Source organism: Ornithodoros turicata, chromosome 5 (genome assembly GCF_037126465.1).
Source record: "Ornithodoros turicata isolate Travis chromosome 5, ASM3712646v1, whole genome shotgun sequence".
Taxonomy (NCBI): Eukaryota; Metazoa; Arthropoda; class Arachnida; order Ixodida; family Argasidae; genus Ornithodoros; species Ornithodoros turicata.
This window is the reverse complement of record NC_088205.1, coordinates 73,834,036-73,848,482: the sequence shown is the minus strand read 5'-3', so window position 1 is coordinate 73,848,482 and position 14,447 is coordinate 73,834,036. Positions and strand designations below refer to the sequence as shown.

Below are 14,447 nucleotides of genomic sequence, written 5' to 3'. Positions count from 1 at the left end.
TGACCGAAAGGAACAGATGTTCTCATTGGGGCAACTTTGCAGCTTTTATAATTAAAAACCTAATTAATGAGAGTTAATTAAGACATTGCCTTTGGACTTTGCTAATGCCCTGCTAGGGAGTGCCCTTCAGCATGTGCTATATTGCAATGATTTCATCTTGGAAAAAAGTGTTATACATATTTTTAAAAAATATGTTCACAGTTAGCGTGGATACCCTGTATATATATGTATATAGGATGATGGGGCAAGATTCCATGTCTAAACGCATTCAAGTCGCAAGTCTTTCCGAAGGTGCATGGGCTTGCCTGCTGTGTGTCATCCACTGCATTTTCCTCCAAAAGGGCAATGCCATTCCGTCGCTCCCCGTGCCGTTTTTTTAAAGCTCCCTTTAATCGACAGAGCAGGGAATAGTTAACTGTCACGAAACCATGCCCTGAATGATGCTGCCGTACTCAGGTTAGGAAACCTTAGCAAGATATACATTACGCTGTTTTTCTGATAAAACTACATGTATATTTGTTTTGTTGAACACTGTGGTATACATTGGCACGGTTGAAACATATATACAAAGTATGTAAATAAAGTGCAAAATACAGGCGTACCAGAACTCGTTAACATCAGAGGGACACGCACAATTTTCTAACAGCAGGTCATACTCGTTTCATGGAACTTTGTACGCTACTTGTTGGTGATGTTGGTGTGACGAAAAATTGGGATATGAGCTGCAACGAAGTCAAACTGGCTACCCCAAAATACACCAGTATCACTTGTTTCCATTCCGCAGTCTGGCAACCCAAGCAGCACAATGTACTGAAAGTCGAGCGCAATAGGGGTAGACGGTATGTGTATTATCAATGTTCTTTAGTGTCACGAGTCTGTTCAAGGCCTTCCACCTACCCGTCCACCCCTATTGCACCCGACTTTCAGTACATTGTGCTGCTTGGGAATCCTTTGGCGTCCTCAACCAAAAGAGCAGAAGGCACAGTAACAAAGCACGATTGATAAGATAACACCCACGCCAGCACAGTACGTTGAGGAAGCGTACAGTATCAAGTTGCAGTAATGTGGGCTGAGCACGTCGTTAGTCACAATATGTTTCACACTAAACACCCACACTGTACCTGAAAGAGAATAGGAATATACATGAGTATGTCTCATTGGAAAGAAAATACACTAGTGAAGCTCAACAAATAAAAATGTGTCATGAACAACAACAACAACAACAAATAAATCATGACTATGGCCTGGGGTGATTCACCGCTTGAGAGCAGTACACTACCCCATTACACGAGAAACATGAGATGTGAAATATGAAAATGAAGTTATGTGCAAGTACAACTCTTGAACTCCCGTCCTAATGTGTCATGAATTCCCGCTGGTGACATGCTTTAATCGTGCGTACACGCGAAGGAAATTGAAAGCAATCTGTTGACAGGAGAATGTGAGGAACTGAGTTCTCCGTCGGGTTGCTTTTTCTTCTCTTTTTTCTTTTTTTGATCAGCTGTGTCTCTTCAATCGGTACCTTCCCTTGCTTTGTGTTTGCGGCCGAGCGTTAAAATTGGGCGAGACTTTGTAAATTTCATCAGCTGTCCAGTCCCGTGAAATATGTTCGCGTACATGCCCGACCACGGCCGGCGTTGTCAAGCAGTACCCGGCGCGGGCCTGCATAAAAGACGCAAAGCCCGGTCCGGCCACCGGGCCGAGCTCTGGCTTTCGGGTGAGCCCGGGCCTGTGTGGTGCTCTAGGCTGTTGCAGGTGTCCCAACTTCGCTAGTAATTGTGGGAGAGAGTACAGTGTGTGTTTTCGGGTGCCTACCATTCCGTACCCACCAGAAGTATAAAGTTGTGTGTCTCTAGCACGTGTTACATCACTAATCAGAGTTTTAAAGCCATACAAATATCGCATCCACAGTTGTTCGTGTTCACGCTTGAACCGATTCATATGAACCGGCAACCGAAATCACATTTTTCGGTTCAGGTTACGGCTTCGGTTAGTTGCCAAGGGTGAATGGTAGTTACGTTAAGGTTACGGCTCTTGAAAAAAATTGGGTTCCAAGCGATTTGCGGTTCCGTTCCGTTAGTGCGGTTCCAGTCCCCGCGTATCAGACAACGTAGCCAGTTCGTCGAAGGTGGTGTTAGAGGTGGTGTAAGTGTTAGAACCTCTGAGAGTCAATCAGACAGATTGGCAATCATCATCCCACTGCTTGCGAATTTTCTTCAACCGCGGGTTCACTTCCCCGCATACTCTCCATTGCTGACCCCCTCCCCGTTTCAAATTGCTTAACTCAGAAGGTGCAAAACAACGTGAATAATGCTTTTAAAGAATATATCATCACCAGTAATGCTCCATCCCACGAAGAACAAGCAGGTCACAACGAAGAGAGATTTGTAACACAACCCCGACTGCGGTGAGTAGCGCAGACCCAGCAACACTAGCAGGAACTCCAGCAGCAGCACGACCCCGGCCACGATGAAGTACACAGGTATGTGTTTCTCAGCAGGACAGTTGAAGTGCAGCGACCCTGAAGTACACAAATCCTGATAGTATATTCATGAAGGTGCACGAAGTAAGAAAAAGGGGCGAAGTTATTTATTTACAGGTCAGCGTGCTACTCACCGCTGAACGCTTTCAGTGGTGAGTCGTACACCCACACGGGAGGAATCCCGTGCTATGTGACCTTCTGACGCCACCCGCTCAAACGTTGCCCGCCTGCGTACTACTGACGATGGCGCAATAAGGTCGAAACAGCTGTTCTGTACTGGCATGGCGACGTTTGAGCACTTAGAAACATATGCTATACGTGCGGCCAAAGAGCTCCGGCTACTTTTTTCCTTACATACTTCACTGGCTTTGCACTGGACTTTCAGTGGTGAGTCGCTCACCCTGACGGTAGGAATCACTTGTTGACATTCTGACGCCGCCCGCTAGAACGATTGCCTGCCTGCGTACTGCTGACGATGGCGCAATAAGGTCGAAACAGCTCTCCAGTACTGGCATGAAGACGTTTATGCGACTATATACAGGGTGTCTTTTTTTAGGCGATACAGATTTTTCATCAAAAATAGACATGCTGTTTTCACTTCTATCATCTCTGGGCCGGCGGACGCTCTTGACCATATGTTGCTCAACCGTCAAATCACTAATTACCTACAAATCGTTAATTAACTTTTTCATTATAAAAGCTACGAAGTTCTCCCCAATGAGAGCATCTGTTCCTTTCGGTGACCTGATATCGTAACCGTTTTCAGAACAAAAACCCGTTCGGTAGATCGTCCGCAAAAAATTCGTGCAGGAACACCATTTGTTTCTTTATTTTCTTCGTTGCGCATCTTCAAAGACGCGTCTTTCCTTCACCCCCCAATGTGAGATGGTGAAGGAGCCTCATGCGTCGAAGATGCCGCCACACTGCCGCCTCATGCGTCGAACTTTAACTTGCGGAAAGAAAATACATGTATCAGGCGACGCTATCGGGACTGCCCTTATCTTGGGCTGCATTTTCTGTCAATCTTTTTCCGGGACGCAAGAGGCGACAGTGTGCTCTTTCCCCCTCTTACATTGAAGGTGAAAGAAGGACGGGTCTCCGAAGATGTGCAATGAAAATAAATAAGAATAAAAAAAAAAAGGTGTTCCTTCACGAATTTTTTGTAGACGATCTACCCAACAGATTTTTGTTCTGAAAACGGCTTTGGTAAAACACGCAAAGACCAGATATTCTCATTGGAAACACTTCGTAGCTTTTATAATTAAAAAGTTATTTATTGAAAGTTAATTAAGAGACGGCCTTAGGAGTCTGCTAATGCCCTCCTAGGGGTGCCCTTCAGCATATGCTATATTGCAATTGATATCATCTCGGAAAAAGTGATAGACATATTTTTAAAAGATATGGTCACATTTAGCTGGGACACCCTATATATGTATACAGGGTGTTTCAAAAAACGTGTCATTGGGACTTTATAAAAAAAACGGGGCGACGGAAAAATACGGGGTAAACGGCATTTGTGTGGCAACTGAATTTGCCACCTTGCAAAAATATTTTCATTTGATTTTAATTAAAAGAAATTTAATTTCTTTAATTGAACTCCAAAATTTACCAATTCAACCTCATGTTTTTTTTTTTTACAGAATTAGAGAGCCTGTAGCGAACTCAGTCAGATCCACCAAGAAATCCGCTCGATATTGCAAAGACAACTGCGCAAAAAAAGTCCCGAAGTTGAGGCTTCAGAGTTTCAGGTATTCAACGGCGCACCAAATCAGTCGCAAAGATGCGCGGAGGGCAGGAGGTGCTCCTGCCCCCATAAAGCTAGAACAGTTTATCGCCGGACCGCCGTGCAGCACAAGACGCGCCGATAACAAGGCGGGTGACATTCCACCATACGTTGATAAGCGTCAAACAAAAATGATTCCGCCTCTTTTTTCCCACCGTTTTTTTTTTTTTCGACCTTCTATCTTTCACAGGGGCAGGATCATGTCCCCCTCTCCACGAATCTTTGCGTCTGATTTGGTGCGCCGTTGAATACCCGAAACTTTGAAGCCTCAATTTCGGGACTTTTTTGGGGCAGTTCCATTTGCAATATCGAGCGGATTTCTTGGTGGATCTGACTAAGTTCGCTACGGACTCTCTAATTCTGTTTAAAAAAAATGTTAGGTTAACTTGGGAAATTTTGGAGTTCAATTAAAGAAATTCAATTCATTTTAATTAAAATCAAATGAAAATATTTTTGCAAGATGGCAAATTCAGTTGCCACACAAGTGCCCCGTATTTTTCCGTCGCCCCGTTTTTTTATAAAGTCCGAATGACACGTTTTTTGAAACACCCTGTATACAAAAACGCTATAGCAAAATATGCAAACGTGTAGATCTAGTCTCTACCAAGACAGAGTGCTATACAAAAAGCATAAGGCAGCTCGTGCCTGTGCTGTGTAAGATGATGTCTCACCAGTGATGATCATGAATAGTGCAACAGCAAGTACCGGAAGTGGAAGCAAACACAGGAACGCTGTAAATAGAAATGGACAATTTTTACTAGCGGTGATCGATCCTTCTAAGCTTGTCTTGCAACTGCTTCGAATTCATGGTATAAACGCCACGGCAGCGAAAGCCGCATGTCGCCGAAAAGAGGCAGCCAATGTCAACGCCGGTAACGGTTTGATCGAGTGTGATATCTTCTCGCACGACCGTAATAATTACGCATCTGTAGCTGTATCTGGCCCCTTAAATGTAGGTACGAAACAATCGGTATTTCTTGAGAATCGAGATCATGGTGGCGTCGGCACTCTGTCCGCAGCCTTTCTATCTCGCAACAAAAGCCCTTTCTGGACTGGAGAATATACCGGTTCAAAAACACCACACAGAGGTGACAGACAACATGACGCCGAATTTCTAATAGGTACACTTACAGGTACAGGTCTAATAGGTACAATAGGTACACTTACAGCTCACGCACCCTGTAGTCACACGCGACCAAGGACCGGTCACACACGCGTCAATCCTAACGAATATCGCTGCGACATTGACCTATAGGAGGCGACACTGTCACCTTTCTATTGTGGACAACGAACACCCGACGATGTTCCGAGTTGATGGTTCTTTTCCGTACTTCTTGCGTATATTCATAAGAAGGTCACTTGTGCCGCGACGGTACGGTACTGTTCCCCAACGCTCCACCTATACTGCACTGAACGCGAAATAAACGACGCGGTCAGTGCAGACGACGCCAAGAAGCTATCCACACTAAGGTAGTTCATCGTTTCTCCGCAGCGCGCCGACACCGTTCGATCTCGGAGCGGATACTATTTCTCCCGCGAAAAGAGTCCGCTTTAGCGCTTGGTCTATTATACTGCCAACTGTTGGATGGGGGACAGGCACAGTGCTTGCCCACATCACGCTTCAAAAATAGTATACTGCCCTCGCCCTGTCGTGCACATGTATGCTTTTCAAGCACGTATTTTAGGAGCACATACTTACTTGCTTTAGAACATGCTGAAAAGTAATTTTCCTGGTTTACTGTCACTTCAGGACACTGTGGGGTTCGACTTTCGACCCGTTCAGTTACCAGTACAGTCCTTGAGAGCATTCTTCTTGTTTCCATCACTCCTGGGAAAGCAAACAGGATAGACAGAGGAGTCTCTGTTTGTTGTTGCAAGAGAGACAGGCAATGCCAACACCTACATGTGTAAAAGCCTGGTTACAACGAGGGTTAACCCAGATGGTTAAACCTTTAAGTGCATTTCGAGCAGGACTGTCTCGTTCCGGCTCTTATCACTATCACGCCCCTGGCAGCGCATGGTGGGATAGTAGACGTCTAAAATGGTCTACACAGGATACTTTGGGGCTAAGTCTAAATTTAGACGTCTAGTATACTTCTGTAGCCCTATCCGATATATGCGGGCCCCTACTATAAGGGGTCTACGAGATGTCTCAGAGGCATTCAAAACTACAATTCTACTCTAAAACGTCGATTGTTAGACCTTTTCTGGAATGTCCCGCATTCCTCATATATTAGACGTGCTACAGACATCAAAGTTTCCTGTCACATTTTCGACACACAGTTATTTTCTTTCCTCAGCTGATAATTCAGCCACTAAATTAGATAAAATCATTTCTAGAGACCCACTTTGCCTATTAGGACAACGGCATTAAATCTAGAAAGAGAAGTAGTATTCGAAAACATCTGGCGGTAAGGTCGAATAAAATCGGCACACATATGAAGCATGTCTAATGTCTTTGTAAGCTCCCTATTATTTGTTTCGCCAACCAGCAACATCTTTATAAGCTTTCTCATGATGGTAAGAGCCAATGGAAGGCAATAGCCAAACTGTCAAACGCCCCACGCAGTCATGGCCATATCTGACAATAGAGGAGAAAAAAAATGATAACATACAAAACAAATTTAACACATAACAAATTAATCAGTCCTTTGCAAATGGAGACAAGTTTCGACTTGCTCGCTTGTCTGCTTGTTGCACGCACTTATGCTTTTTTCACTATGACCATTGCAATATATCTGTCACTCTAAAAACAGAAGTTCACCGCATAGCACGCTGCGCGCCAACCATTGCCAAGAATGATAGAGTTATCGCTCCTAATTCCAAGAGAGAGGGGGCGTACGCCTTTTTGTGGAATTTATCATATATCCTAACTGCCACAAAAAGGCGTACGCCCACCTCTCTCTTCGAATCAGAATTGGTAACCCTATCATTCTTGGCAATGGTTGGCGCACAACGTGCTATGCGGTGAAGTTCTGTTTTTAGAGTGTACACGTGTTTTACCTGACGTGTCATAAAATTATATTTATAAATCTGCTTGTCTGATCATTCTGGGATCAAGGCTATTTATCTTGGGAAAGGTTATGCCACTATAGTTCTGAGTACTTTTGTCGAATTTAATTCGCGAGAAATTGAATTTTCCCAATTGAACTGCGGAATTCGCAAAGTCAACCTCACGATTTCTGGACATAAAGAGGAAGGCCATGCGGTAGTTACTCTCTTCTGGTGCAAAATACATTCACCATTATAATGTAATAGCGGGGGGGGGGGGGGGGGGGGGGGGAGCGAAATCCGTCCTTTTGAAGAGCGTTCAGGTCTCCGCAAGAAGCGATGCGAGGAGGCCATCATGGCGAGGAGGGCTGAGCGATGCCGGTGACGGTGACCGGAAGAGGCGAAGCAGGGAAGGGCCGTTTCAACCGGAAGCCGGCAGTTGGTTTCGAATTCAATGTTTCTGGTGTTTTATGAGAAAAAAAAAACACGAAGGAATTTTGTGAAAAGTTTTGGCTGTTTTCTTCTTGGAAGGCATCTCTAACTAGATATTGCACTAACTTTCGAATTTCGTATTCCTCGTGGACCCCACCTTTAAGCTTAGCTGACATAGCAATGACAAGGTTTGGCTGTTTTCAAAATGTATTTACCGTACCATGCGAGTCCACGTCCACAGACACGTCCTCTTGTCTTTTCAGAATCTGGAAAAAGAAAGGCAGTCGTGCTTTTTAAATGTAAATAAAGCCCAAAATAAAGTAGGAATAGGAACAAACGAAAATGAAAAGTTATATGACACTGGTTCGCCTTTAGACAGCCACTTCCGTCGCGAAGGCAGAACGATTCATAATTCTCATAATGAGACATTCGCATAATGGGGTCATAATCCTTGCTGCCTGAAGTTGCACAACGTTCTCTCTCTCTCTCTCTCTCTCTCTCTCTCTCTGTAGTCTCATACTTTTTCTCCTTTTTATCTTGTGCCACTCGGTACCCATATTCCTCCCAGTAATAGTCAATGTTGCCAACTGTATGGAAATTTCCCTAGATGTAGGCGATCTCGACAGGCTGAGATTGTGAGTTGCTGACCAATTCCTTTTACGCACTTGTATTTCCGATATTGTTTTCTGTTTTATGTTTATTCATGTCGAAGGAACGTGTATTATTAGAAAATTCGGGTATATCTTTTGTCCATCTTAATATCCCTTGTATTAATAAACATTTCGATGAGCTAAAAAATTTAATTAAGTGGCTTGGCGACAGTGCCTCAGTTGTTGCTCTCTCAGAAACATGGCTGCAAACTGGCCAGGAAAGCTATATTCAGGTTTGTGGCTATACAATGCAGAATTTTCTCATCCAAATATAGGTACTCATGGCGGTGTTTCTATGTATATTAAAGGAGCAGTCTAGAGGCCCACAACTTCGTTTCTGTTTTTGGTCAGTATGGAATGTTGGGACGCCTGCAATAGCTCCCCGAACCTCCCGTGCGCGAAGCACCCTCCTTCGCCTGTACGATAGGCACGTGATGAGCGCCACCAAGCGCGTCACTATGTGACGCAAGTGGTAAGGACGCTCCTCATTGGACCTGGGATCACATGATCGAGGTGAGCAACATCGCGCAGGCCGAGCGTCTGCTACCGCTTCGGAGACGCCATGCGTTCTCCGGCTACGTGATGTCCGAAACGGAGGGTTTGAAGGCTGTCCACGACACAACCCCGATTTTTTGGGACCGCAGACAGCACGGGAAGAACGAATGGTGCAGCCCAAAATTAACTGCGCTTGTACAGCGAAACCCAGTGCTCCCCGACAGTGTGCAGCCTGTCCGACCCTTTTCACCGCGCAGTTGGTTCAGTGGCTAACAGGTGGCGCCACAATACCGCCGCCATCGCTTGCTTTCTGCTACTGTGAATTCTGAGATTGCGCAGAAGCATCGGATATATTACTCTTGCGATCGTCATCTTATTTTCTCAGGCTGCATATATGCTTTGTTTTTTGTTAGAAAAGGTGATACAAATCACATAAAGAATAGAAGTCAACAAGAAACAGCTCGCAATGTTCGTAGCAGACGGTTTTCACGAACGAATGAGGGGCTCTTTACCAGATGTTGGCTCAGCTAGAATAACGACGGCCGATCTAGTTGCTAGCCAGAGCCGCCTCGCTGCTCGAACTGCTGAGCTGCCTCGATTCCGGGTGCGCTGTCGATGGCGGTAGTGGTGCCGCCACACATTCTTAGCAACGGTTGGCCCTCGGAGTGCAATGTGGTGAAGATCTGTTCTGAGAGTGTGTTCAGCTCACGACCTACTAGATTATAACGACCATGTCAGGCGCACCCCTTCTATGCGTAGGGTGCGTCGTTTTCGGGTTAAACCCGATTTTTCACGATAGTTCCCCCCCGAACAAGTTTTCAAATTCGGGTAAAACCCGATATCTACCTGAAATCCTTGCGGTCCTTCAACTCGTCGTTCTGGCTAAACCATCGGAAAAGTGAATCATAATATCAGCAGAGAGAGCTCTTTGTGACAACTGACAAGTACACTCTCGTGACAATCTATTTGTCCTTTGTTTTATAATCCTCTTCTGCAGGAGTGAAAGACGAGCTTTTGTGGAGCTCGGGCATGCGTTTGAATACTGCGGTCACTGCCGCAGTTCCGAGCGGAAACATTTAGATTTTTGAGTGATTGATTTTTTTTTATTTTTTTATTGATATGATTTGAAGAAGTTCCTCGTCCAAGTGTCACAGCAATGGGTTGTTTCATATATGCCTTTCGTTTCACCCGAAACTTCTCCGATGACATATCAAACAGAGATGGTAGAGCACGATTTCTCCCCGAATTCTCGTGTGTAAATAGCACCCGATTTTTACCCCCACCCCATTTTTACCCCCGATTTTGAAAAATCATAAAACCCGAAAATGAACAACCCTATCTATGCGCCGCATTTTTGGAAGGTAGCGGTGGCGCTTCTGATCGTCCCAGTTATTGCTTCCTCAACTTCTGCAATACTTTGTACTTCAGCTTACCTTAGTATTTCTGTACAAGCGGTGGACGTTCCACATGTATTTCATTCTGAGGTTGATTATCATCATCATTCTACGCGTTTTCATAGGGGCATACATAGGGGCATAGGGGCTATCGCTGTCGTCTGCTACGGTAGTCGTACACACGCTTCTGCGCGGTCAGAATTCAAATTTCCATCGTCCAATCGTGTTGTGCCGATCAGTAGCGCCCCTGGCGGATCGTGCGGACAGGCTCCTCATAGTGTTTTCTGATTGTGACATGGTCGCTATAATCTAGTAGGCGTGGTGCAGCTATAACGTTTCGTGAACCAGCTCTCGTGGCGCAGTGGTTAGCGTGCTGGCCATGTCACGTCGGGACTGGGAGGTACCCGGGTTCGAATCTTGGTGCCGGCTCTGTTGTCCAGGGGTTTTTCCTGTGTTTTCCTCAGACTCCTTCAGACATATGTCGGCACAGGTGCCTTGGATGTCAGCTCAGGACGCACATGCCCCCAGGGCGTCAGTCGTGATGTTGCCCACTCATGTGATTCTCTTTCACCACCACCCACCGTTTCGCGTGCCGCAGGGCTGGGGAATTTTCCACCACGTGACCCCCACCTTGTTCTTCCTGGGATCTAAGGAGCTAGAAAGATGAGGGCCACGCGGTGGAAAATTCCTCTTTTGACGAAAGCACTTACCCCGTCCCCATGTACATACGTTGTCCCTAATTGTCCCCTCTTTTGTGCATGCTACTAAACCTAATTCCTGTAGTCGTCGCAGCTGCCGAAACGTCGATTAGTCCCCCTTAGTCACGCCCTTAGGAAACGTACACAGTTGAGGTGTATGCATGAGCTCATGTCTCAACCCTGAATCCGCTCTACTTATTGGGGGAAAAAAAAAAGAAGAAGAATAAAAAGAATCTAGGATTATGATGCGTCCGTCCCAGAGAGAGTCAGAATTAAATTTGCACGTGGGCATTTGCATGTATGGTCTTTTTTTTTTTTTTTTTCAATTAACTATCGAGTTGTGTTGCCCGTGCATAAATTGGTCTACAGACACATACGAGGGTGGTTCCATAAGTTTCCGGCCCGACCAACTTTTAATAGTCATAGAGACGAAACAAGTGCATCACTTTTCGACATAGTCACTCTTAACTTCGATGCATTTTTGACACCTTTCAACCAGCATTCTTATACCCTTGAAAAAATAGTCCGAAGTTTTGTCCGCAAAATGCTGGAAAACTGCCTCTTGCACCTCACTATCGTTTTGAAATCTCCGTCCTCTGAGATCCCTCTTCAAGTTTGAGAGCAGGAAGTAGTCACTCGGTGCCAAGTCTGGACTGTAGGGTGGGTGGTGGATTTCTTCGAAGCCGCACTCCTTCAGTGCAGCCTTGGCAACAGAAGCCGTGTGGACAGGAGCATTGTCCTGGAGCAACCGGACATCTCGACTCAACCTGCCGCGCCTCTTTTCCTTGGTGGCGTCTCGCAGTCGGTGCAGGAGTGAAGCATAATAAGTCGCATTCACTGTGGTGTTCCTCTCTTTGAAGTCGATGAGGAGGATCCTGTGACAATCCCAAAATATTGTTGCCATGATCTTCTTTGTGGATTGTGTGACCTTGGCTTTTCTTGGGGGTGCTTCTCCTGGTTTGCGCCATTCCATCGACTCCTTTTTCGAAAGGGGATCATAGTAGAGCACCATAATCTCATCCCCTGTGACAATTGACTTCAATATTTCTTCTTCGTTCTCTTGACAGAGCTCCAAAAACTCTTTGGCACACGAGACGAGAGGACGAGACGAGAGAAGTCGTGGCACCCATCTCGCACTGACCTTTTTCATGTGAAGGCCCTCGCCGATGATGCGAAAAACGGTTGTTTTGGAAAGCCCCAGCCTTTCTGAGACTTCCTTCACCTTCAGACGCCTGTCGCTCAGCACTTCCTCCTCGACAAGAGACAAATCTTCTTGTGTCACCACTTCCACTGGACGACCATCGCGTGGATCATCTTCAATGGACTCTTGCCCCAGTCGAAACTGCTTAGCCCAGTCTTTTACCGTTGTGTACGACGGAGAGGCTTCCCTGTACACGTTGTCCAGTCGCGCTTTAATTTCCTTAGGCGAAAGTCCCTCTTTTGTCAAGAATTTCATCACAGCGCGGTACTCGATTTTTTCCATTTTAACTGAAGAGTGCACCCTGGCTGTTTGAAATGCCGCTCTCTAACCGACAAAAGCATGGAGAGGGTTGAGGGTGGTGCTCCGGCCCTCCAACAGATGGCGCCACGCGTCCTTAATCGCATTTTCAAATTCGCGCGCATTTTCTACCTCGGGCCGGAAACTTATGGAACCACCCTCATACATACTGGTTCTATCAATATAATAGGATGGTGACTTGGCATAGCTACTAGGATGCAAATTCTTCGAATACTTTGCCATATGAGATTACAGATGTACCTGCCTTATGTATTTAAAATAATGTATAGAAATGTTTTCTGCTAAAGAAGTCTAAAGTTACTTCAGTTAGGGTAAGGTGGTCTATGTTGAAGACAGTTGAACTATTTTGTTAATGGAAGTCAGAATAATCGCCTAAGTTATATACCATAATTTGTTAGCTGTATCCCCAGACCTTTGGGAGATGATCTCCAAATTACTGTGATGCAAAACCAGATTTGTTTCGTACGAACCAAAAATGGCAGGCTACATATTTTTATCATCTTACCCCACCCTATGGGTAAGTTGAGGACATCAAAAAATTAATGCCTGGTTTGAATTGCGTCATTTTGTTTGGGTCAGCCGAAAAGTCAGCCACGAGTAGTGCACATGGAAACACAGGGCAGTGACACGGCATCATAACGGTGAGGCCATATTTTATTAGCCGAGGAGCAGAAGAGAGCAAACTGGAAGTCAATGCTCGCCAAAGTTACAGATGAGACAAAAAAAAAAGTTCCCTCTTTTCTCAACCACATCTGCAAAACAGCGTCTGCGTCAACACGTTACTTCCAAGCCCAGACAACGACAGCGTTCACCCTGGTGTCAGAGATGAGAAAAAAGTATTGCTAAGAAGATGCCACGCGAAAAAACCCAAACTGTCCTCAACTTGCCCCCATCTTCAAGTATACTCTTAAACCGAACTTCACTACAAAGCATGCTCCTAGCCAACCACCATTCCGAATGATATCATTATGTGTCCTTATTTGTTCAAAACATGGGGGAGGTGCCTATCTGGGACAAGCATAATGTGACCCAGATAGGCGCCTCCTCCCATTTTCAACAAATCAATGCACAGAATTATATCATTCGGAAATCGGAATGATGGTTGGCTAGGATGTTTGGCGGGTGCTATGTGGTGAAGTTTTGTTTTAACAGTGTAGCCCCATTTTACCCTTTCTTACACTCTTAGAAATGAGGGGGGGGGGGGGGGGGGGGTGTCGAGGTAGCTTGCCGTTGTTGGCCGCACTCAAGTGGGCATCGTCACGACTATAGCCAAAAAAAAGGAAAAGAAGGTGGGAGAAATGAACTTCACCACATAGCACGCTCGTAGCCAACCATCATCCCGAATGACAACGTTCTCGCCCCTGATTTGATGAAAACGGGAGGAGGAGCCTATTTTGTGTCCATTATGCACGGCACAAAATAGGCTCCTCCTCCAGTTTTCAACAAATCTAAGGCGAGAACGTTGTCATTCGGGGTGATGGTTGGCTAGGAGCGTGCTATGTGGTGAAGTTCATTTTTAAGAGTGTACCTCTATTTGTATCACTTATGTTCGTGTGGTACCCTGGGAGTGGGGGATATGTTTAAGAGAATGAACGGGTTCAAACGGCGCTCCTGCACTTAGTTGTGATGTGTACGTAGCTACTGTGGAAATAAATATGAAATGGAATGATGAGCACGAACCAGCTGGTACCCGCGCAAGTTTGTTGTTCGGGGGTACACATTTCCGCGTTTTCGTGGGTTGCGGATAGGGCGCGGGTAGAAATCGATAAAGTCGAAGTCGGGAAACTCGAAACACAAATGTATGTTTCGATTACACATAGCGAATTCGGGTGGTCATTTCGTAGCAAAACGGCCCAGCGCTCGGAAATTGCTTGGTCGGCGACCGAGCTGGATCACGTGACCGTTGCCACCCGAACATGATTGCTAGGAATCTAGCGGTTTTAGGTACTTGGATCACGCTAGGGGCGTCGCGGTCGCAAGTCTTCGAGTTCTGTCGTCTGCTA

At 45.6% G+C, this 14,447-nt stretch overlaps 1 protein-coding gene across 3 annotated transcripts in view; it reads right to left on the bottom strand.

Moving 5' to 3' along the window:
• Positions 1-267: 267 nt before the first annotated feature.
• LOC135394771 (uncharacterized) overlaps positions 268-14,447 on the bottom strand; it is a 33,653-nt gene continuing 19,473 nt past the window's right edge. For 2 of the 3 annotated variants that reach the window (XM_064625733.1, XM_064625735.1), the window contains exons 2-6: positions 7,909-7,954; positions 5,965-6,093; positions 4,937-4,996; positions 2,336-2,521; positions 269-1,121 (exon numbers count right to left, since the gene is read on the bottom strand). In XM_064625733.1, the coding sequence (XP_064481803.1) occupies positions 961-1,121; positions 2,336-2,521; positions 4,937-4,996; positions 5,965-6,093; positions 7,909-7,954 (582 nt within the window). In that variant the 3' untranslated portion in view covers positions 269-960. Of the gene's footprint in view, positions 1,122-2,335; positions 2,522-4,936; positions 4,997-5,964; positions 6,094-7,908; positions 7,955-14,447 lie in introns of all 3 variants that reach the window. The other variant, XM_064625734.1, reaches the window with a different exon arrangement.